This window comes from Salvelinus sp. IW2-2015, linkage group LG4q.1:29 (genome assembly GCF_002910315.2).
Source record: "Salvelinus sp. IW2-2015 linkage group LG4q.1:29, ASM291031v2, whole genome shotgun sequence".
Taxonomy (NCBI): Eukaryota; Metazoa; Chordata; class Actinopteri; order Salmoniformes; family Salmonidae; genus Salvelinus; species Salvelinus sp. IW2-2015.
Genome location: NC_036842.1, coordinates 19,795,090 through 19,820,708, shown reverse-complemented (window position 1 = coordinate 19,820,708; position 25,619 = coordinate 19,795,090). Strand labels below are relative to the sequence as shown.

The window sequence follows — 25,619 nt, the reverse complement described above, 5'->3', positions numbered from 1 at the left end:
CACTAAGGTATAGGAGCACGAGGACAGATGCAGAGCCTTGGTCTGACGCCATTAAAAGGTAATTTACCACCTTCACGAGTGCAGTCTCAGTGCTATGATAGGGTCTAAGACCAGACTGAAGTGTTTCTGTAACGATCGTCTAATGGAGGAGACCAAAACGCAGCGTGGTAAGTGTTCATATTATAATTTCATTAACTGAACACTAAACAAAATCACAACGAGAGTGAACGAAAACGAAACAGTTCTGTTAGGTGAAGACACACAAAACAACTACCCACAAACACAGGTGGGAAAAGGCTACCGAAGTATGGTTCTCAATCAGAGAACAATAGACAGCTGCCTCTGATTGAGAACCACACCCGGCCAAACACATAGAACTAGACAACATAGAACACAACATAGAATGCCCACCCCAACTCACGCCCCGACCAACCAAAATAGAGAGCTCCGGACAGGAGGGCGACTCTGGCTGCTCCGGACAGGAGGGCGACTTCTGGCTGCTGAGCCGGATCAGAATAGGAGGGCGTCTCTGGACGTGCTCCGGACTGACCCTTCGGGAGCTCTCGTCCATTGAACTCACTCCCTTGAGCTTAATCGCTCCCATGAATCCTCAAACTGGCAGTCTTACGTGCCATGGACAGTCTTCCACTGAGGCTTCGTGCATGGATCATCACTGGAGGCTTTCTTGCCATGGATCATCACTGGAGGCTTCGGCCATGGATCAATCACTGGAGCTGTCGTGCCATGGATCATCACTGGAGCGTTCGGCCAATGGATCATCATGGACTGTCATGTGGAGAGACACACAGGAGGCCTGGCTCTGGCAGCAGGCACAGGACTCACCAGGCTGGGGAGACATGCAGAGGGTTAGGGCTTAGCACAGGCACAGGACTCACCAGGCTGGGGAACATGCAGAGAGCCTCTTCCTTAGCCGAGGCACCGGAACACTGGGCCGTGAGGCGCACTGGCTCTCCGAGCGCAGAGCTAGCACAACTCGTCCTGGTGCTGTACCCCCTGTAGCCCAGCAAGTGCGGAGAGTTGGAACAGGCCACACTGGGCTGTGCTGGCAAACCGGGGACACCGTGCGTAGGGCGGTCAGTATAACCCGGGCCGAGGAGATGCACTGGAGGCCAGATCGCTGACGCATCATCCCTCCTGGCTCGATGCCCACTTAGCCCGCCGATGCGAGGAGCTGCGATGTAGAGCACTGGGGACACCGTGCGCTTCACCGCATAAACACGTGGCCTGCCGTCACTCTCTCGCCACGGTAAGCACGGGAGTTGGCTCAGGTCTCCTACCTGACTCCGCCAATCTCCCTGGTGTCCCCCCCAAAAAATTCTGGGGCTGCCTCTCGTGCATGTCTCCTCAAGCCAACTCCTCGAGCGTCGCCGCTCCACTTTAGCTGCCTCCAGCTCCCTCTTTAGGACGCGATACTCTCCCGTTGTGCCCAGGGTCCCTCTCCGTCCAAGATTTCCTCCGATGTCCAGGAGTCCATTCCACCACTCGCTTGGTCCTTTGGTGGGTTAGTTCTTTGTAACGATCGTTAATGGAGGAACCAAAACGCAGCTGTTAAGTTCATATTATAATTTATTTCAAAACTGAACACTAAAAAAATAACGACGAGAGTGAACGAAAATGAAACAGTTCTGTTAGGTGAAGACACACAAAACAGAAAACAACTACCCACAAACACAAGTGGGAAAAGGCTACCTAAGTATTTCTCAATCAGAGACAAGACATAGACAGCGCCTCTGATTGAGAACCACACCCGGCCAAACACATAGAACTAGACAACATAGAACACAACATAGTATGCCCACCCCAACTCACGCCCGACCAACCAAAATAGAGACATAAAAAGGATCTCTAAGGTCAGGCGTGACAGTTTCGTATACATTGTTTGTCTTCAGGAAGGCAGTAAGTTGCTGTGCAACAGCTTTTTCAAAATATTTTGACGAATAGGCGATTCGATAAAGGCCGATATTTTTTTAAATATGTTCTGGGTCATGTTTGGCTTTCAAGAGAGGCTTTATTACTGCCACTTTTTGTGAGTTTGGTACACATCCGGTGATAGAGGAGCCTTATTATATTTCAACATAGGGGGGCCAAGCACAGAAAGCAGCTCTTTCAGTGATTTAGTTGTAGTAGGTCCAGTATGCAGCTCCGAAGGTTTAAGAGCCAAGACTATTTTCATCAATGTGTCAAGAGATATAGTATTAAAAAACTTGAGTGTCTCCCTGATCCAAGGTCTTGGCAGTTTTGTGCAGACACAGGACAACTGAGCTTTGGAGAAATACGCATATTTAAAGAGGAGTCCGTAATTTGCTTCTAATGATCATGATCTTTTTGTCAAAGAAGCTCATGAATTTATCACTGCTGAAGTGAAAGGCATCCTCTCTTGGGGAATGCTGCTTTTTAGTTAGCTTTGCGACAGTATCAAAAATAAATGTTGGATTGTTCTATTCTCCTCAATTAAGTTGGAAAAATAGGATGATCGAGCAGCAGTGAGGGCTCTTCGATACGGCACAATACTGTCTTTCCAAGCTAACCTCACTCAACGTCAACAAATCAAAGAGAATGATTGTGGACTTTAGGAAACAACCGAGGAGTACACCCCCCCCCCCCATTCCACACGATGGACAGTAGTGGAGAAGGTGGAAAGTTTTAAGTTCCTCTGCGTACACATCACGGACAACCTGAAATGGTCCATCCACACAGACAGCGTGGTGAGAAGGCGCAACTACGCCTCTTCAACCTCAGGAGGCTGAAGAAGTTTGGTGTAACACAACTTCCGTTCCAATTTTCTGGAAGCTTCCTTCAGGGCTCTGGTATTTTCTGTATACCAGGGAGTTAGTTTCGTATGACAAATGTTTTTTTGTTTTATGGGTGCGACTACATCTAGGGTATTATGCAAGGTTACATTTATTTCCTCAGTTAGGTGGTTAACTCATTTTTGTACTCTGACGTCCTTGGGTAGGTGTAGGGAGTCTGGAAGGGCATCTAGGAATCTTTGGGTTGTCCGAGAATTTATAGCACGGCTTTTGATGATCCTTGGTTGGGGTCTGAGCAGATTATTTGTTGCGATGGCAAACGTAATAAAATGGTGGTCCGATAGTCCAGGATTGGGGCAGCAGGTAGTCTAGTGGTTAGAGAGTTGGGCCAGTAACCGAAAGGTTGCTAGATCGAATCTCTGAGCTGCCAAGGAAAAAACTGTCGTTCTGCCCCTGAACAAGGCAGTTAACCCACTGTTCCTTGGCCGTCATTGTAAATAAGAATTTGTTCTTAACTGACTTGCCTAGTTAAATAAAGGTAAAATAAATCAAATTAAAATCATGAGGAAAAACATTAAGATCCACAATATTTATTCCACGGGACAAAACTAGGTCCAGAGTATGACTGTGAGTGTGAGTAGGTCCGGAGACATGTTGGACAAAACCCACTGAGTCGATGATGGCTCCAAAAGCCTTTTGGAGTGGGTCTGTGGACTTTTCCATGTGAATTTTAAAGTCACCAAAAGTTAAAATATGATCTGCCATTACTACAAGGCAACCAGTCAGGATGCTCTCAATGGTGCAGCTGTAGAAACTTTTGAGGATCTGAGGAGCCATGCCAAATCTTTTCAGTCTCCTGAGGAGGAATAGGTTTTGTCGTACCCTCTTCACGACTGTCTTGGTGTGCTTGGACCATGTTAGTTTGTTGGTGATGTGGACACCAAGGAACTTGTAGCTCTCAACCTGCTCCACTACAGCCCCGTCAATGAGAATGGGGGTGTGCTCAGTCCTCTTTTTCCTGTAGTCCACAGTTTGTCTTGATCACATTGTTGTCCTGGCACCACACGGCCAGGTCGCTGACCTCCTCCCTATAGGCTGTCTCGTCGTTGTCGGTGATCAGGCCTACCACTGTTGTGTTATCGGCAAACTTAATGATGGTGTTGGAGTCATGCCTGGCCGTGCAGTCATGAGTGAACAGGGAGTACATGAGGTGACTGAGCACGCACCCCTGAGGGGCCCCTGTGTAGAGGATCAGCGTGGAGGATGTGTTGTTACCTACCCTTACCACCTGGGGGGGCAGCCCGTCAGGAAGTCCATGATCCAGTTGCAGAGGGAGGTGTTTAGTTCCAGGGTCCTTAGCTTATTGATGAGCTTTGAGGGCACTATGGTGTTGAACGCTGAGCTGTAGTCAATGAATAGCATTCTCACATAGGTGTTCCTTTTGTCCAGGTGGGAAAGGGCAGTGTGGAGTGCACTAGAGATTGTATAATCTGTGGATCTGTTAGGGCAGTATGCAAATTGGGGTGGTCTAACGTTTCTGGGATAATGGTGTTGATGTGAGCCATGACTAGCCTTTCAAAGCACTTCATGGCTACAGACGTGAGTGCTACGGCTCGGTAGTCATTTAGGCAGGTTGCCTTAGTGTTCTTTGGCACAGGGTCTGCTTAAAACATGTTGGTATTAGACTCGGACAGGGAGAGGTTGAAAATGTCAGTGAAGACACTTGCCAGTTGGTCAGCGTATGCTCGCAGTACACGTTCTGGTAATCCGTCTGGCCCTGCAGCCTTGTGAATGTTGACCTGTTTAAAGGTCTTACATCGGCTGCGGAGAGCGTGATCACACAGTCTTCCGGAACAGATGGCGCTCTCATGCATGTTTCAGTGTTATTTGACTCGAAGCGAGCGTACAAGTAGTTTAGCTCGTATGGTAGCTTCGTGTCACTGGGCAGCTCTCGGCTGTGCTTCCCTTTGTAGTCTGTAATGGTTTGCAAGCCCTGCCACATCCGACGAGCGTCAGAGCCGGTGTAGTACGATTCGATCTTAGTCCTGTATTGATGCTTTGCCTGTTTGGTGGATCGTCGGAGGGCATAGCGGGATTTCTTATAAGCTTTCGGGTTATAAGAAATCCCACTCCTTGAAAGCGGCAGCTCTAGCCGTTAGCTAGTGCGGATGTTGCCTGTAATCCATGCCTTCTGGCTGGGGTATGTACGTACGGTCACTGTGGGGACGACGTCATCGATGCACTTATTGATGAAGCCAATGACTGATGTGGTGTACTCCTCAATGCCATCAGAAGAATCCCGGAACATATTCCAGTCTGTGCTAGCAAAACAGTCCTGTAGCTTAGCATCTGCTTCATCTGACCACTTTTTTATTGATCGAGTCACTGGTGCTTCCTGCTTTAATTTTTGCTTGTAAGCAGGAATCAGGAGGATAGAATTATGGTCAGATTTGACAAAATGGATGGCGAGGGAGAGCTTTGTGTGCATCTCTGGGTAGATAGTGTGGTCTACAGCTTACCATGAGATACTCTACCTCAGGCGAGCAATAGCTCGAGACTTCCTTAGATATCGTGCACCAGCTGTTATTTACAAAAATACATAGTTCGCCGCCCCTTGTCTTACCAGACGCTGCTGTTCTGTTTTGAATGTCCAGTTGGTAGTTCAATCTTCCGCGTAGTTCATCTATTTTATTTTCCAAAGATTGCACGTTTGCTTGCAGAATGGAAGGAAGTGTTGTTTTTTTCCGATCGTCTACAAATTCTCAGAAGGCAGCCCGCCTTTTGGCACATTTTTCTCCGCCTTCTCTTCACGCAAATCACAGGGATCTGGGCCTGTTCCCGGGAGAGCAGTATATCATTCACGTCGGGATCGTCAGACTCGTTAAATGATTTTAATAGACCCCGAAAGATCCCACCATGTCGAACGAACAAATTATCTTTCAGCATTTATGAAAGTGTATCGAAACAAGCTGTTACCATCACAGCTGTAGTGATTTTTTTTTTAATACGTTATGACTTTACTCGCATAAAAACTGTGGATAGTTAAGTGGTTATACATTCATTGCCAGGCAACATGAAGAGATCCTATCATACACTCACTGCCAGGCAACATGTGTATGAAGAGATCCTACCATGTGGAAGTGTTACCTCATCATAATCCATCAAAGCCTTCCTCCCACGGAAGCGATTGTAGAACTCAGGGATCCTCCATGGAGCAATAATCTGAAGGAGAGAGACAGAGGGAGGGTTATGCATGCACTTTGTATGGTGCATTATTTTAAGTAATACTGAATGATAGGACAGTCATGTACTGTAGTTATATATGTATTTATGCAATGAGGCAGAACCCACTTTGACCTCAGGGTAGAGGGCATGGCAGGTGAGCTTGAATCTGATCATTACCCTGAAAGAGACAGATAACCATTCAGCCACAAGACACTAGGAACAATACTAGCAAAGACAGAGATCATTACGGGGAATCAGACAGGTAGTCTCACTCATCCAAGAAAAGTTAAGGTTAAAATCACATCCAATGGTTGAAAAAGCATACAAAACCTCCAGTGAGAGACCAGTCACTGTTGGTTGAAATCTCAATTAACTGGCATTTGTTTCCATCTACAGTTGTAGTAGGGACACTACATCTTCCCAAAGTTCAGTCTCCCAACAGTATTTTGTTACACTGGTGGCTGACTAAAGGGCTTTCCAGACAGAAAGCGGCAGCAGAGTTTCCCTTTCAATTTCAATGGGGCTAGGCGGGGGCAGAATTGTATCCAGGCGGAGCGGTCGGCAGTCCTTGTGCACGTGAAGGCGGTCTACCAGAAGCGGGAAAATAGGAATCTGCTCTATTTTTGCGATATCTGCTCCAGAGTTCCGCTTCCTGTCTGGAAAGCGCTTAAAGGGATACTTAGGGATTTTGGCAATGAGGCCCTTTATCTACTTCCCCAGAGTCAGATGAACTTGTGGATACCATTTGTATGTCTCCATGTCCAGTATGAAGGAAGTTCGATGTACACTGAACAAAAATGCAACATGCAACAATTTCAAAGATTTACAGTTACAGTTCATATAAGGAATTCAGTCAATTAAAATAAATTAGGCCCTAATCCATCAATTTCACATGACTGGGAATACAGATATGCTGATACCTTTAAAAAAAGTTGGGGCGTTGATCAGAAAACCAGTCAGTGTCTGGTGTGACCACCATTTGCCCCATGCAGCACGACATCTCCTTCACATAGAGTTGATCTGGCTGTTGATTGTGGAATGTTGTCCGACTCCTCTTCAATGGCTGGGCGAAGTTGCTGGATTGGCGGGAATTGGAACGTGGTGTCGTACACGGCAATCCAGAGCATCCCAAACATGCTCAATGGGTGACATGTCTGATGAGTATGCAGGCCATGGAACAAAATGTTCAGGTTCCAGGAATTGTGTACAGATCCTTGCAACATGCAACATACATTATCATTCTGAAACATGAGGTGATGGCGGAGGATGAAAGACATGACAATGGGCCTCAGGATCTCGTCAGAGTATCTCTGTGCATTAAAATTGACATTGTTAAAATGCAATTGTGTTTGTTGACCGTAGCTTATGCCTGCCCATACAATAACCCCACCATGGGGCACTCTGTTCACAACGTTGACATCAGCAAACCGCTCGACGCCCACACGACGCCTGGTACAGTTGAAACCTGGATTTATCCGTGACGAGCACACCTCTCCAGAGTGCCAGTGGCCATCGAAGGTGAGTATTTGCCCACTGAAGTCGGTTACGACACCGAACTGCAGTCAGGTCAAGACCCTAGTGAGGACGACGAGCACGCAGATGAGCTAACCTGAGACGTTTTCTGACAGTTTGTGCAGAAATTCTTCGGTTGTGTAAACCCCCAATTTCATCAGCTGTCCGGGTGGCTGGTCTCAGACGATCCCGCAGGTGAAGAAGCTGGATGTGGAGGTCCTGGGCTGGCGTGGTTACACGTGGTCTGCGGTTGAGGCCATTTGGACATATTCCCAAATTCTCTAAAACGAAGTTGGAGGTGGCTTATGGTAGAGAAATTAACATTCAATTCTCTGGCAACCACGCTGATGGACATTCCTGCAGTCAACATGCCAATTTTTACAATGACAAACATCCGAAATCAATATTCTAAAATTAACTTGGAGTAATGTAAACAATATGTTCATGGATTCACTTAGCCTTTCGGGCTCTTTTCTGCTCTCTCCTTGTTGATTGACCCCTCACCTTTCCCGTGGCACCATGGGAGACGTACTGGGCGCCCTCCTGGCGTGCTATCTGGACCTGACGGCGGGCAATGCAGGGCCTTGCCACCGAGGTGCCCAGCAGGTAGCAGTCCTCATAGATGGCATTGGTCTGGACCAACGACCAGATGAATCCTCCACAAACTCTGCCCTCAGGTCCTCAATGAACACATATACTTCGAGGGAGGTTACACTTGAACCGTTCATCTTAAAGTCTATAACTCTGTCATTAATAAGTAATAAACAGTCATGAAGGCTGATGTCAGTTGAGTTTATTGAAATTGATTCATGATATGTATGGCTTGACAACTAGTTGGCTGCAGCACATAGGCTACAGTACAGGACCATGCTATAACATCATCAATATTTCAAATGCTCCCTTGACAATCCTAAAACAAACACGGTCAATTTAATTAACCTGCAATGGCTTTGCTTTGACACATTTTTGCTTGCAAATCTTCATGGCAAAGTAAGGCAGAAGGAGTAGAAGAGTGCGGACCTCTGCCAGTGTAAGCTGATGAGAAGACGACGATCCAGATGGCATATCCTCACATATCTTTGCTTATAATCATAATATAATTTGCCTGCTTAATTGTTCTCCCATAACCTTGTGACCCAGATGTCAGGACACATAATTCTAAGCCTCAGGAACTGACAATTCAACCTTGAATTGACTCAGCCTGCTCAACATCACTCTCTGTACCCAAAGTAGCAAATGTCTCACTGTTCTCATTGTTCAATTGAAATTTGTATCAGTTTCATATCAACCAACGTCTGTAATGATGCATGTATACGTAACTCAGAATGACTATATCATCTTGAGACACTCTTATTAATTATCTCCTTTTAGACATGCTTTTTTAGCCACCATGCTATTGGCCTTGGCTTTTTAGCCTCTGGTGGTACCAACCCCAGCATTTTCACAACTACCTGTACCCCAAAATCTCTGTATTAAAATGTTTACTTCGACCGATCCTAATCTCCTCTTTGACCTTATCAAAATCAACTTTGCCATTGCAAAGATTAGGTCTACACTTAGACACTAACACAAGTCAGAACGGAATGATCCAGCTGTGTCTTCCATACCACTATCCTACTTTGTCTTACCAATGTCATGACAGCTCAGGCTATTTACCTTCTTTGCTCTAAGACGCTCCACTTTCTTCTTTGCAGCATCAAAGTCCTCGTCTTGTCCAATATTAACCTGCAAGAGAGTTTTAGTTACAACTAGTCAACTGGTGCCTAAAATAGCTTACCACAGCTGTTATGTGCTGTTCAGATAAAAGTTTTTCATTGAAAAGGGTACAAATTGGTCATGTTCCTCAAACTTCAATATCATGTTTACAAAAGCACTTAGTCGGGAAATCAGAGCCCTGGGTGCCATGACAACAGACATTGTCACAGCCTCAATCGAAAGCAAACCATGTCAACATCCCTATTAAAGTCAAGAAACACGAGCAGAACAAAAACTCCATCTGTGCAACAAAGCTTTGCACAGAAACGCAATTAAATGGTTCATAATTAATTTACTGTATCCCGTCTCCACATAATTTCCTGTGTCTTCATCCCTGGTCTGTCTCCCCAGAGACCTAAATCATTGCTTGCTGCTGAAGTCCCATCGCCCACCATTTTAACATTCAGATCACGTCCATTGAGCCGATGCAACTGATGTGCTTCTACACAGTCTAGCAGTTCATGGAGAGCTGCTCCATGAATATCATGGAGGGATTTCTGCTGAGATGAACCTAGTGGTTTTCTCTTTCCGGTAACTCATAAATTAAGATTTAACAAATCCAACCTAAGTATAATAGATAACAAGACATCTAAGGACAAGGGTTTGGCACGCAACCGGAGGGTTCTTTGCTGTTGTGGTGCCCTGGCTAAAACGCTTTAACAGTGTGAAGATAACGTGTGTGACTGTGAGAGCAAAGTCTTGCATCTAGCTTATCAAGTTTTTGAATACATTTCAATATTTGTAGCTACCCTAAGTAAATCCCTGCAGTCAACTTGTGCAATACGTTAGGAGATAAAGCAGATTGCGTTCTTCATTTCGCCTGTCACATTATTTTTCATTATGAAGTTTACCATAGCAGCCAGTCATGTGCTCGTTGTAAACGGCACAACTGGAGAAAGCGGGAGCTGGTGAATCCATAGCGTTCTATATCTAATCAGTGAGTCTCTCTGCTGTGTGGCCCACATGAGGTGATGAAGATACACTTGTATGCAATTCACTACTAAATGTTAGCCATCAGATATCTTATAACTGTTTAAGATGTGCTATACTCTCCAGCTGTGTATTTGATACATTTTTAGTTGGCTAAGTAAGTGGCTGAATTTATAAACAGATGGGGTGTTAGCTTTCTGCTGTGTTTGAAAAGTCAAATAGTTGTGGATGAGTTCTGTACAGCTGCAATTTTCCCTCCAATGTGCTTCCCACTAGTGTTTTTCTCCTCCTCTGTTCTTCTCCCTTCTGCACCGTGTACACATGCTGCTCTTCCTTCAGACAAGCATGCATCGACAGCATCCTGACTGGTTGCTTCACCGCCTGGTATGGCAAATGCTCGGCATCTGACCGTAAGGCGCTAGAGAGGGTAGTATGTACAACCCAGTACATTACTTGGGCCAAGCTTCCTGCAATCCAGGACCTATATAATAAGCGGTGTCAGAGGAAAGCCCATAAAATTGTCAGAGACTCCAGTCACCCAAGTCATAGACTGTTCTCTCTGCTACCGCATGGCAAGCGGTACAGGAGCACCCAGTCTAGGACCAAAAGGCTCCTTAACAGCTTCTACCCCCAAGTTATAAGACTGCTGAACAATTAATCAAATGGCCACCGGACTATAACATTGACCCAACACCGCCGACATTTGTTTTGTACACTGCTGCTACTCGCTGTTTATTATCTATGCAGAATCACTTCACCCCTACCTACATGTACAAATGACCTCTAACCTGTATATAGCCTCGTTATTTTTGTTATTGTGTGACTTTTTAATTATTTATTACTTTAGTTTATTTGGTAAATATTTTCTTAACTCTTCTTGAACTGCACTGTTGGTTAAGGGCTTGTAAGTAAGCATTTCACGGTAAGGTCTACACTTGTTGTATTCGACGCATGTGACAAAAAAGTTTGATTTGATTTAATCACAATGTTGTTAATTTGCACAATTTCTCGTTCACTTTCACTTGTAAAACTCCACACTCACCAAATATGGTTATTAGCTATACTAATTGTATTTGCATTCGAGTAAAAGACGACCAATGCGCTTTTTGTGCATTTTTAGCACCCCCTTACATGCCATGCCAGTAATACATGTAAATCCCTAGATGGCAGAAGAACAGCATGATGGTATGAAAATCTGGTTCCCGCCCAAGCCTTTTTTTAACAAGCCTGTTAACTATGCCTGTCTTTGTCTGCCTCTGTGGTCTTCGGACTGCTTGCTTGGCTGCTTGTTTTACAGAGTTTTTTTTTTATCACAACATAACACAAGAGAAGACATGCTTTGGGATTCAACAAGGAAAAACAGGTTACCCATTGGTACAGTGCCAACCTTTCTGTTCTCCTTCCCTCCAAATGATTCATCCCAACACCAACAGGAGGCACAACTCTTGCACCCCTTTCTTAAGCCAGCCACTGAATGAAGAGTTCAGAACTACATTGTGTGCAGTTCTGAACTGGCCTAAGGGCAAAAAGTTAATCCAGAGAGTTTTGCACAAGCATTATGCAGACAGATAACCCCCACAAAAGTGCTAACACACTGGGCTCCCGAGTGGCACAGTGGTCTAAGGCACTGCATCTCAGTGCAAGAGTCTCTGATTCAAATCCAGGCTGCATCACATCTGTCTGTGATTGGGAGTCCCATAGGGCGGTGCACAATTGGCCAAGCATTGTCCAGGTTTGGCTGGGGTAGGCTGTCATTGTAAATAAGATTTTTTTCTTAACTGACTTGCCTAGTTTAATAGACACATTGCTAGGCAAAATTAATCCATCCTTTCTAGAACTGCGTCAAATGAACATTCATCGGTGTTTCAGTTTCCAGGACACTATAATGACATATTTAGGCTCTAATAGGTTGATGTACAATAAACAAGAGCACCCCACCAACTGGATGGCTGTGTGCTGACCAACCCCAAGTTATATTGCACACACACGCTTGTCCCACAGATACTTTCTTGGGCTTACCAAGTATGTGATGACATCATCCTTCTTCCTTCAACCACACCAAGATACAGGAGGTGTCCACTGTAGGTCAGAATCACTGTGCCTCTAGACATGATTATGTGCTTTTAGACATATCTGGGGCAAATTATAAAAATAAAAGACATCATTTTTTATGTAGAAAATACATTGGAGTCATACAATATCAATGCGTCCATACCAATTGAATTACTCCAAGCATCATCATAACATGACTGTCTCCAAACCATCTTCTATCCTAGCGGAATAAACTCCCCGGTGAAGGAAGTTTGGCCTTAGTCTGCTACTTCTATGAACATGCTTAGTCTGCTACTTCTATGAATATGCTTAGTCTGCTACTTCTATGAACATGCTTGCTGATTCATAAGACTGGATGCAGGATGGAAAGTGGGAGGAAGATGACATCCATCCATTTGCCTGTGATAATATCATTATAGAAGCTTGCATTACAATGACTATTGGTTACAAAGACCTGGAAATAATGAAATGCAGAGCAGGTGCCAAATGCTTGCACTCAATACGCACTCATATTAACCACGCATGGTATATCATTATTATTTAGCTAACTAACAAGCTTCCCTGAAATAACTGTTGCATTCAAATCAGTAGCTAGCTACAGTGAGAAGCCCTGACTGCAGTGTGCAGTTCTGGGCCGGGCTCAATGTGGGCGGAGTCAACCGCGTTTAACCCGAACCCTTCAAGGTCACCCAAGTTGAAGTTCACGTCGAAGGTATCAACGTCAACGAAAGTGAATCTTAATCGAACCTAACCTACATGGATAAAAATATAAACCATGGAAGTGAGACTGTCATTATGCATAATGTACTTTGTAATATTCATGTTATACCAGTGCAGTGGTATATTTTTTTTAGCACCCATCTGCACGTGAGCTAGCTAATTAGCAATACCACCCTTTTGCACGTGAGCTAATTGTTTACAATGAGGGAATCTTATTTGGACAAATTTGCCTACTTGAGCAGTAAGCCTAGGTTTACATGTACAGTTATGTAATCGATTTGATTGTTGATTTTCTATGTTTCTTCAATGTATGCCTTGTTGTATTTGGCTGGCTCTAAATGTGTATTGTTGATCAATCAATCACGTTTATTTATAAAGCCCTTCTTACATCATGATGTCACAAAGTGCTGTACAGAAACCCAGCCTAAACCCCCAAACAGCAAGCAATGCAGGTGTAGAAGCACAGTGGTTAGGAAAAACTACCTAGGAAGAAACCTAGAGAGGAACCAGGCTATGAGGGGTGGCCAGTCCTCTTCTGGCTGTGCCGGGTGGAGATTATAACAGAACATGGCCAAGATGTTCAAATGTTCATGGATGACCAGCAGGGTTAAATAATAATAATAATTGATGCCCACGGCCATTCCCTAAGTTAAACATAGTGAGTCTACACAGCCTGCACATAGCATAAATTAAATGCCTTTTGCTTATTTTCTGCCTTTCTAATTATCATGCATTTTATGTCTATGCTTATTTTTTTTTATGTGTAGAGACACGTTAGTGTGTTATTGGAGGGCGAGTCCCAAAATGTAAAAATGCAGCGGCAGTCAACTTCATCACTGCCCCTTCGGCACATATAAGGCTGAACAATATATGGTCAACAACCACATCAAATGTCATGCTTCAGTCAGGCACAGAGGTACTATTTCTTTATTGAATATATTTGACGTTCACGTTTTTTGATTTGCCCTGTTTTTTCAGTTACATCAGTGTAATTAATTACATTTTATAATTTGTTACTTTACTGTTATTCTTCTCTTTCAGAGTTCACAATCATAAAGTGTGGCTTCAGTTGTAGAAATGTGACACTTTCATTGTTGCTATTGCACGGCAACAATAATCAACAGAACACCGTTTCTGAAGCACCTGACAATACAGTGGCCCCTCAAGAGCACCCAGAGGCCCGGTGTTATGTTATTTAGTAAAGATGACGTAGATGTCACCCGAGTCTCTGATGTCTTTACTGGAGCTGGTATAACGTCATGTAAACTCAAAAAAAGAAACGTCCCTTTTTCAGGACCCTGTCTTTCAAAGATAATTCGTAAAAATCCAAATAATTTCACAGATCTTCATTGTAAAGGGTTTAAACACTGTTTCCCATGCTTGTTCAATGAACCATAAACAATTATTGAACATGCACCTGTGGAACGGTCGTTAAGACACTAACAGCTTACAGACGGTAGGCAATTAAGGTCACAGTTATGAAAACTTAGGACACTAAAGAGGCTTTTCTACTGACTCTGAAAAACACCAAAAGAAAGATGCCCAGGGTCCCTGCTCATCTGCGTGAACGTGCTTTAGGCATGCTGCAAGGAGGCATGAGGACTGCAGATGTGACCAGGGCAATAAATTGCCATGTCCGTACTGTGAGACGCCTAAGACAGCACTACAGGGAGACAGGACGGACAGCTGATCGTCCTCGCAGTGGCAGACCATGTGTAACAACACCTGTACAGTATCGGTACATCCGAACATCACACCTGCGGGACAGGTACAGGATGGCAACAACAACTGCCCGAGTTACACCAGAAACGCAGAATCCCTTCATCAGTGCTCAGACTGTCCGCAATAGGCTGAGAGAGGCTGGACTGAGGGCTTGTAGGCATGTTATAAGGCAGGTCCTCACCAGACATCACCGGCAACAACGTCGCCTATGGGCACAAACCCACCGTCGCTGGACCAGACAGGTCACAAAAAGTGCTCTTCTCTGACGAGTCGCGGTTTTGTCTCACCAGGGGTGATGGTCGGATTCGCATTTATCGTCGAAGGAATGAGCGTTACACCGAGGCCTGTACTCTGAAGCAGGATCGATTTGGAGGTGGAGGGTCCGTCATGGTCTGTGGCAGTGTGTCAGAGCATCATCGGACTGAGCATGTTGTCATTGCTTGCAAGCTCAACGCTGTGCGTTACAGGGAAGATATCCTCCTCCCTCATGTGGTACCCTTCCTGCAGGCTCATCCTGACATGACCCTCCAGCATGACAATGCCACCAGCCATACTGCTCGTTCTGTGCATGATTTCCTGCAAGACAGGTATGTCAGTGTTCTGCCATGGCCAGCGAAAAGCCTGGATCTCAATCCGATTGAGCACGTCTGGGGCCTGTTGGATCGGAGGGTGATGGCTAGGGCCATCCCCCCCAGAAATGGCCGGGAACTTGCAGGTGCCTTGGTGGAAGAYTGTGGTAACAATCTCACAGCAAGAACTGGCAAATCTGGTGCAGTCCATGAGGAGATGCACTGCAGTACTTAATGCAGCTGGTGGCCACACCAGATACTGACTGTTACTTTTGACCCCCCTTTGTTCAGGGACACATTATTCCATTTATTTTAGTCACATGTCTGTGGAACTTGTTCAGTTTAGGTCTGTTGTTGAATCTTGTAACGTTCATACAAATATTTACACGTTAAGTTTGCTGAAAATAAACACAGTTGACAGTGAGGACGTTTTTTGTTGTTGCTGAGTTTAAAGCACATTCATCTTGTCAGTATGTCTATATGGTATAGTCTGTCTCCATTCTCATGAGGAAAGTAAATAGCATTATAAATCAGGATAGGTAGTAACTGTATATATAAGCTCAATTAAATAATATAATTGAAGTTAACATTTATCAACACAATTTTAACAGTACATGACATACATAACAAGTCTGTTGTTCACTGCAACAATATCAGTAGCTTGTCTCAAATATAGCATGAAGCAAAAAAAATTACAACACGTGCTGTTACCACTTTATATAATGTTTCTTACGGTCTTCAAAAATGAAATACGTTTGTATTAAACGTGTGCCTTGCACAAACGTGTGTGTTTTGTATTAAGCGTGTGACTGTCAAACCTCAGATGGGGAAAAAAATAGGAAAGTGGGCGGAGTCAAACGTTTGACTCTGCCCACATTGAGCCCCGCCCCGAACTGCACACTGCAGTCAGGGGTACTTGCCTTCAGTAGCACGTAATTTAGCTAGATGCCATGGATTTCTCAATCTGCAGCAGGCACGATGTGATCCTTAGCTATCTCTTCGATGTTTGATAGCGACCCAATGTAACGTTAAATTTTACATGACCAATACATAATGTAAAAGTGACATTTTACCGTTCTAAAATCTTGACTAGGAAAATTACGAGGTCTATCTCTCAAATCCTTTCTCAACTACGTTGAACAGAATGCGTATGCAAATGTATTTGGCACTTGATTTGTCAAAATTCGTGTGCACCAACAGCCAATGAAAACGTGACTTTGCCTTTGGAGTGTCAACGAATGGGAGCAGCAGAAAGGGAAGAAGTCCCACCCTAGTTGTGAGTTTAGCCAGAGATTAGACTAATTCAGGAGGTTCTAAGCTTTTTCACTAGAGACCCAAATGAGAAATGTACTGTCCTCGAACGACCCAAATTAAGAAGTGTGATTATAAATGTTTACTCAACTCGCGACCCACCACTTAGGGTCCCAAACCATAGTTTAAATTAATTAGTCCAGGGTTTTTAAACTAAATCCATCTAAATTATAAACACAAACAGACCCATTTTGAGAGCAAACATTTTTATTTCTTCGCCATGATCTCGTAAAAACAACAAATACTCAAAAATACAATATAAACTTCTGAAAATCAATACTTAATAGTTCTCTTTTCTTAAACAGTACAGAACATAAACATGAGCAAATACAATGTCGGGTGATCACGGACTGTCCAGTTCTACTTGCTTCTCTAGATTGTAGAATATGGTGTTTTACAAAATGTTGAGCTCCCCCTATTGCCCTGTTAAAATACAGTTACTAGTTTTTACTAGGCCTTTGCGCAAGACATACAGTACAAAGTGCCCAAAAAGATTTCAGGTGCTAGCAATTGTGTTTCAATATTAAACCAAGCACACTCCAATCCACCATTTTGAATAGTAGTATACAATGCACACCCCCCCGCAATTCATCCCGAGGGGAAGATGGCAACCTAGAGTGAGGGAGAATTGTATCGTATTCAGTGCCTGCGGTCTCAGGATTGATATGATGAGCAAGTCATAGATAGTCCAACATCCAAGCAGGAAAAGATTGGTGTTTTCATTGGCAATCAAACTGATGATACACCTTTACCACTTCGCCTGTTTTTGGCTTCCCAAAAAACAGGTTATTTCTGAAAGGTTATGGTAACATCCATAAATACATTGGGATATTCATACCTTCTGCAACAACTTTTTTTAAACTCCACCTGTAACTCATTAGTTACCTTACACTTCGACAATTTATTCATAATCAGCTGGGTTTTTTTCTTGCCACAAAATAAAGCCAACATAAATAGGTGTATAAAAAATCCAGTATCAACCATATTGAACTCAAAACAGCAGCTGGAAAACAAAATGTGAAAAAAGAAAAGAAAGGACGAGAGAGTGGCGGAGGGGGGAGGTTGCTGTGGATGTGGTTGGCCAGAAAAATGTGTATCCCCCTCTCCCTACCACTCCTTCTTCTTCTCATCCATGGACACCCCGCCGGGCCCCAGTGCTACGACCAACAGCAGCCCTCCGATGACAGACGTGGTCTGGAAGAAGTCGTACTTGAGGAAGTCGTGCATGGGCTTGTAGGCGGGCACCGCCCAGAAGGCGTTGAAGTAGATGTTGATGGCCAGCAGCCATATTACCAGGGTCAGGGCTGCCAGCTTGGTCTTGAAGCCGATGGCTACCAGGATGATGAGGGCCGTGCCCACCATGTTCTGGAGGATCTGGGTGAGTGGAGGGACACATGGGTTAGAAGTCTGAACCACCAATGGTACTGTACACCAGAACCTACCTAAATGAATGCAGCACTTAGTATGGTTTTTAGATATTTGACAGCCTAAGATAACTGTGCATAATCTTCAAAGAAACACCCCAAATGCAAACTGTTTGATCTCTGCATACTTATGAGAAAATGCATAATACTGCTTCTTCCCCCTCTACCTATAGTCCCTCCTGAGTGGCACCATAGATGCAAGGTGGTGTGGCCTACTCACCGAGAAGAAGCTGGGGTCAAAGTGCAGCAGGGTCATGAACATGAGCACCAGCAGGACTCTCCCTCCCAGCTGCATGTACTGCTTTGGCGAGCTCTCTCCCATGGAGGGTACACCAGCGAACATGCTCTTCCCTTCTGAACGCGACTCCGCTAGTAACAGCAGGAGTCCACCGCCCAGGGCAAGGTTCCTGAGAGAGGAGAGTGAGGGAAGGAAGGGACAGGGTGTAAGAGGATCCATAGTTCAACATAAAGGATTATAGAATTAGTGGGACAGACAGGAAAATGTACCCAAGGTTAAGACACTTAAACACTCATATACACTCAATGGCCAGTTTATTAGGTACATCAACCTGTTCATGAAAATGCATCGCTCCTACAGTGAGTCGCGTGACCATGGCTTGCTATATAATGCAGACAGGCATCCAGTTACTGTTCGATGGAACGTTAGAATGAGCAAAACAAGTGACCTAAGCGACTTTGAGCATGCTATGATTGGCGGTGCCAGGCACGCCAGATCCAGTATCTCAGAAACGGACCCCCCTCCTGGGCTTTTCACACATGACAGTGTCTAGGGTTTCCCGAGAATGGTGCGTCACACCAAAAACATCCAGTCAACAGCAGTCCTGTGGGCGAAAACAGCTTGTTGATGAGAGAGATTGAAGGAGAATTGTAAGAATCGTGCAAGCTAACAGGCGGGCCATAAACAGGCTATTAACGGCTCAGTACAACAGTGGTGTGCAGATCGGCATCTCGGAAAGCACAACTCGTCGATCCTTGTCACGGCTGGGCTATTGCAGCAGATGACCACACCGGGTTCCACTCCTATCAGCTAAAAAAAAATAAGTGGTTCTAGTGGGCACGTGATCGCCAACACTGGAGAATTGAGGAGTGGAAAAACATTGCGTTGTCAGACGAATCCCGGTTCCTGTTGCATCACGCTGATGGCAGAGTCAGGAGTTGGCAGAAGCAGCACAAAAGTCCATGGACCCGTCTTGCCTAGTTTCAAAGGTACAGGTTGGTGGCGGTGGCATACCACCATCCAATCTGCAGCAACTGCGTGATGCCATCGCTTCAGCATGGACCAACATCCATGTGGAACGTTTCCAACTTGTATAATCCATGCCCTTGAAAAATTCTGGCTGTTCTGGAGGCAAATGTGGGTCTGACCCAGTACTAAACCCTAACCCTGTACCTAATAAAACTGGCCAGTGAGTGTAATTGGTAAAGTAATGGAAAATAAACTTATGTCAAATGTATGTTTTCAATTTAATATGTAAACATCTTATTCATAAACTTAATGGGAGACCTACCTCATCAGAAATTTTATATCCCATAAAATACTGTATGCAACCGTCTAGAGAAAATAAAAATAAATTCAGCATGAAATATTACACAGCCAGAAATTCATGAACATAGCCAGTGTCAGGCTGTCAACCATTTGAGTTCTGTCAGCCCAAAATCACAGGGGTGCATTGCAATACCAATATATTAGATATTTCCTCACCTGTAAAGCTATGATTCCAAATAATCCAAAGCAGGCATACTGTACAAAATGTCTACTGAGGATAAGGACACAGCCACCTGTTGGAGAGAAAAAGAATGATGGACAGTTAGGATCGAACCGGCACAACAGTCTGTTCCCCATCTTCCCCAAAAAGGGTGGCATTCACACTTATTTCAACCCCCACATCTTTCCCCAGCCTTCAAAGACAGTATGGGTCATCATTCACAGACCACACCACACTGACTCAAATTAGTCAATAGTAAATGAATGATCGTGGGGTTTTGGCACGAACCCAGATTAACCTTACTCCTGGGCTAAAAGGCACGAGAGACTTACTGAGCAAGCTTTTTCAATCCATGCATGGATGGATCCTATCTGGACCCATGCAGATTGTAAAGATAAAAACATTGATGACAAACAAGCTGATGATCCCAGCCTTGCTCACCAAGCTGTCCTGTGAGGTTGAGCAGTACGAAGCAGGTGGCCAGGAAGTAGCCGCAGCCCCACGTGGCCTCAATGTAGTCCTTCTGCTCATTCCACTGGAACCACATGCGTATGCCGTCCTCCAGAAAGGTGCTGATTAGACACAGCCGAGCCAGGTGAGGCAGGTACTGCTTAGTCACTCGCAAGAACTGCGAGAGAGAGAAAGGGACATTTAACCCTACATTTGGGATAGACTACAAGGACATTTCAGCAGGCACTAGCATTGACAGTAAAATAGGGTGAATGAGGACATGGATCTTCCTTTTAAAAACGCTACACCCCCAAGGTCTAAATTAGGAATTGGACCTTGTGTATTTTTTGTAATGTGTAGACGCACCAGCAGTGCCCCTGCCCCGCCCTCTCAGATTTGTACTGAGTATTGTATCCATCTATACTGACCAAAAATATAAAAACGCAATAATTTCAAAGATTTTACTGAGTTAAATAAGGAAATCAGTCAATTGAAATAAATTCATTAGGCCCTAATCTATGAATTTCACATGACTGGGAATACAGATATGTATCTGTTGGACACAGTAAGCCTCACAATGGGCCTCAGAATTGTGTCACGGTATTTCTGTGCATTCAAATTGCCATCGAGCTGTCAGATTTTAATGGCACTATTCAATGACATTGACCCCAATCTCAAATTAACTATTGAATGTGACACTCAACTGTTCATTACCTCGATATGTGGATTGAGAAATCAAATGGAACCCTGTATAGAAAAGAAACATCCTGAGCCATTAAAGAGGACCTCCTAGAAGCCAGTTTCAGACACGCCACAGAGGATTATCTAGAAAAAGCAGCGGAGATGCGCACTAGGTTTCTAGACCAGACAAGTCGCGTGGGTCGCAAAATAAATTTAGAAATCCATGTTATTCAATTATTACATGTTCCACCACCCATGTTATTTACATTATTAAATGTCCATGTGGGCTCTGCTATGTCAGTAAAAACCTCTCGTTCTCTCAAATAGAGAATTAGTGTACATAAGTTCAATCAGGAGAAACTAAAGGGATTATCCAGTCGCAGTACATTTTAATGACTTAAAGCATGACATTTCTACCTTTAGATTTTGTGGCATAGAGAAAGTTAAGATATCAGACAAGGGAGGTGATATTAATAATACTCTGAGTAAAAGTGAATGTTTTGGGATTTTCACCCTCCAGACATTATTTCCTAAAGGACTTAATGATGAAATTCCTATGTAATGTTATGTTGTGAAGTTGAACATGAATTATGTCCCTAATTAAGATTACTCTGTTTTTCGTACGATGTACCCAATGATTAATGAAAACTTGCTATGTCCTCATTGTGGTTTTAGAGACGTGTTTAATACGTCTTATTTACACGCTTTATTCGAATATTTATGAAATGCATATTGTTATATTTGGTAGCACTTATGTTTTTCTTTCGCCTCCAACCCCTTTTCCATGAGTGGAACGGATGTGGGTGGGGCTAGATCTACATAAGGGTGCTAATTTCTTTTTAATCACAAAATCTCTGACGAAGGCCGTGAGGCCGATACGTAAACTTATTAAAGATCAGTGATAAAAAAAAAGTTTTTTAATAAAAAACTTAAAGATCAGTGATACTATCAAGAGCAGTGTGCGGTTTCCTTTTTCATTCAAATTGCCAAATTGTGTAATGACGTTTAATCAGCTTCTTGGCAATGGAGAAATGCTCACTAACAGGGATGTAAATAAATGTGCAATTTTTTTGAGAAATAAGCTTTTTGTGCATATGGAAAGATTCAGGGATATTTTATTTCAGCTCATAAAACCAACACTTTACATGCTGCGTTTATATTTTTGTTCAGTGAAAACTCAAATAAAATGGTATTATCGCATACACATACTTTGCAGATGTTATCACAGGTGCAGCGAAATAATTATGTTCCTAGCACAAATCCAAAACATAAAAAGAAATGAAGAAATATCAGAACGAACAATGTCAGAGTACAGAATATATAATGGTGTGTATAGACAGTATATGAATAGAAAAGGTGTACACTGCAGTAGTTATACAGGATGAGCCTTGATTAGAATACAGTATATACATATGGAGTGGTAAAACAGTATGTAAATTGCCTCCCGAGTGGTGCAGCGGTCAAAGGCACTGCATTACAGTGCTAGAGGCGTTACTACAGAGCCGGGTTCATTCCCGGGCTGTCCCACAATCGTCTGTGGCCGGGTGTCCCATAGGAGTGCACACAATTGGCCCAGCGTTATTCAGGTTAGGGGAGGTTTTGCCCGGGGGGCACTTTACTTGGATCATCGCGCCCTAGCAACTCCTTGAGCATGGATTAAATGAAGTATATTATTTTTTGTCTCGACTTGATTGGGTTATTGTTATTGGGTTATTCCTTTTCATGGTTGGAGTGAGGACCTTTTTGAACTCTATAGAAATGTTTTCTACGCACCAGCCACCATTAATTCTAGCCTGAGTGCAAATCCTCCTACTGGCTTTACCGGAATGGGGAAAAGGAAATAAATACTGAAAACCATATGAGATAACATGCAAGGAGATTCCAAAAGCAATATGGGACAATAGACAGAGCATAGGACAGCTGGTTGCATTTCAGCAGGGACTGAGGTAGGGTAAGAAGATGGGATATTTATTAGGAAGATGGACTAAAACAGGCTCTCATAGAAAAAAAGCACACTGATTTGTGTCAGTCTCAATGTAGTAAAGTACTACGTTACAAACTTTTCAATTCTGCAAATCCAAATATATCCTGTGTCAGGTTATTGACCCTTGCAACCACTGTGTGAAATAAACCCATGCTCACTTAGATCACAACAAAAAACTGCACTACATTTACTAAAGCTCCATTATGTTGGCTTCCCTCCATACATTGAAACTGATCATCTTCCACCCACTAAAGTAAGTACAGCAGAAGAACATTAATCATCCCACAACCCCTCCCACCATACAGTCCACATCAGCACTGCCTGGTCTTGGCGGCCTATCACAGTTCAACAACTCCCACGTCAGTGGGCGAGTTCGTTTTGCGTGGCCCGGTGCCCCGGGTGGGTGGAGATTTCACTTAAGGACCAATGGAATGGTCTAAAATGTACAGAATCTGCCCACCCGGAACACCGAGCCATGAAGAACAAACTTGACCATTCATAGCGGCACATCAGAGGATGTAGAAGGTGTTGTGACAGCCTAGATATGGAGCATAGTGGGGTAGCCTACATTAGACTAGAACTGTTTTTCTTAGAGCATATTAGTGAAGAATGTGCCTTTGAAAGTGTAGGGCAGGCCTACCTTAAGCCACGTTTCATGGCACAGCAATTTGAAGTGTACATTTCCAGACTTAGGTTATTTTACAGCAATGCTTAAAATGTCAAAGGGGTGGACAGTGGACATGTCATATACCTGGTGGTAAACCAAATATTTGGTATTAGCTGGTGCTAATTCAAAAAGTTCACAAAAGTAGCAAGACTAGGTTACACCCACAGAGATCCTATTGTATTCTAATCTATGGTTACACACCCTAAGGATATACATTCAGTGAGCATGTCAACTGTGTAGTATGTCAACTGTGTAAAGAAAAACAAACAGGCCTAGTAAACAGAAAAAGCTCACATGGTTAGAGCTAGGCTGTAGGCTAGAGCTTTTTGAAATAGCATCGGTCATGAAATATTGTAACTTCCTATCGAAGGAAATACAGCATGATAGGCTTGCATTATATGACTTTCTATGTAATCTTCATACTGGGTAACACATACATGTAACCTGAACTATGGGGTTCTTGACACTGTCCCCTTATAGACCAGGGAATTTCAAGGGGATTGCAATTTCATCCACAGGACAACAAGCTAGACCTACTGTAGGGGCATACAAGACCATAATATGTTCACATTTTCTTTCTTATACATTACACAACATTGTAAGAACTGAGTGTGGGGGCATGGCTGTGGGGCAGTCAATGTGCATAGTTCTTTGCATTTCAGCTAAAAGAGAAGGAACAATTCAATAGAACCAACCACATGTAATAGGCCCTGGCTACAAGAGGTAAGCTGCAAAGCCCTCCATGTTGTTGGCAATGTAAGCCCAACACACGATTGAGCAACCCCAGTACCATTTCACAATGGTAATGTGATTAATAATAAATAGGAATTGTGATTAAAACTAAATAGGAACTTTCAGAAAATAACTTGCCATAAAACCTATGGCGTCGAGGTTTACAAACACACATTTTGCAGTGAGGGATTCATTAATGAGATAGTGCCACTGATTTACCAATTAGTTTGAAGGCCACCAGAACAAGCAATACAAAATGTATCAACTAGGTACAGTCAACTAGCGTGAGTTAATTTAACAAGCTAACGTCAACTATCGTTTGTTACTATGTGTTCTATTAGTTCTATTAACTAACCAGACATTATGAATTTGAATATTTGCTGGCAGGCAACTAACGTTAGATAGCTAACAGTACAACCAGAACCATGCATGTATGGATCTGGCTACAACAAGCAGGAATAGCACAAGACAATCATTTGTGCACTTTTGTTCTGCTGCAGTCATTGGCTATTAGCTACATGATGATAGCTAACGTGTGATAACGTTAACGTAGTTGGCAAACCATGTAGCTAGGTAACTTACTTACAGCAAATAATGCGTGTAGCTAGCTAGTTGTGCAAGTAATATTAGCCATCAAACTATAACGAGTCACTCACTCAAGCAGCTGTGGCTAGCTAGCTAGGTACTGTAACTTAACCCAGATTTCTTTTGAATCTGACTGTAAGGTACCGCTGGCTAACAACTAATTAGCTGTGAAACAAGGAAGTTACCTGGTCCGCCACGTCTTCAGCTTGACTCATGAGCTCCTCCTGCCCCATGTCTAACGGTAGATACTGAGGCTTAGTGCTATACGTTATCAACGTGAAGGTAATATTAGCTAATGTAGAACTCCTCTGCCTCCGATATTCACTTGAGCAATTATTCGCTGTCACAAATGCGCCTCTGCCCCACAATGCTTCGCGTTGCAACGATAGCCCCTCGTTTGGCAGCGTTCATGTACTAGTCGGAACTAGGAAACTCTGAAATGTCCGAATTACTGCGTGGTTGTAGCTGTACAAGTGCCGCGTTCAACTAGTTAGCAAGTCGAAAATGTCTAAATTTCCTAGTTCAGACTAGCACCCGAACGCAGCATTGGTCTACGGAGCGCTGTATGCCACGTATACTTATCCAGGGGATTCGTCATTTTGCCATGTTTACTGGTTTGCTCATGTAAACAATTATAGATGAGAACATTCCTAATTTACATGCAGCACGACAAAAAACACCAACATGTAAACAATCTTCAATGTGACTCGATATTGAGAAACACAAGCATTTCGCTACACCCGCAAAAACGTCTGCTAAACACGTGTATGTGATTAATTAAATTGGATTTGACTACTGCCAT

General features: G+C 43.6%; 1 protein-coding gene and 1 pseudogene across 1 annotated transcript; both read right to left on the bottom strand.

Annotated features, from left to right (window-relative positions):
- Nucleotides 1–12,304, bottom strand: part of LOC111961100 (argininosuccinate synthase-like) — a 45,525-nt pseudogene extending 33,221 nt beyond the window's left edge.
- Nucleotides 12,305–16,931: 4,627 nt separating this feature from the next.
- On the bottom strand, nucleotides 16,932–25,195 carry LOC111961607 (surfeit locus protein 4). The gene is made up of 6 exons (XM_023984005.2): nucleotides 25,003–25,195; nucleotides 20,160–20,346; nucleotides 19,715–19,791; nucleotides 19,521–19,564; nucleotides 18,212–18,398; nucleotides 16,932–17,941 (listed from the first exon to the last, which is right to left on the bottom strand). The coding sequence occupies exons 1-6, from the start codon at nucleotides 25,048–25,050 to the stop codon at nucleotides 17,675–17,677; spliced, it is 810 nt and encodes a 269-aa protein (XP_023839773.1). The 5' UTR covers nucleotides 25,051–25,195; the 3' UTR covers nucleotides 16,932–17,674.
- Between the last annotated feature and the right edge of the window lie 424 nt (nucleotides 25,196–25,619).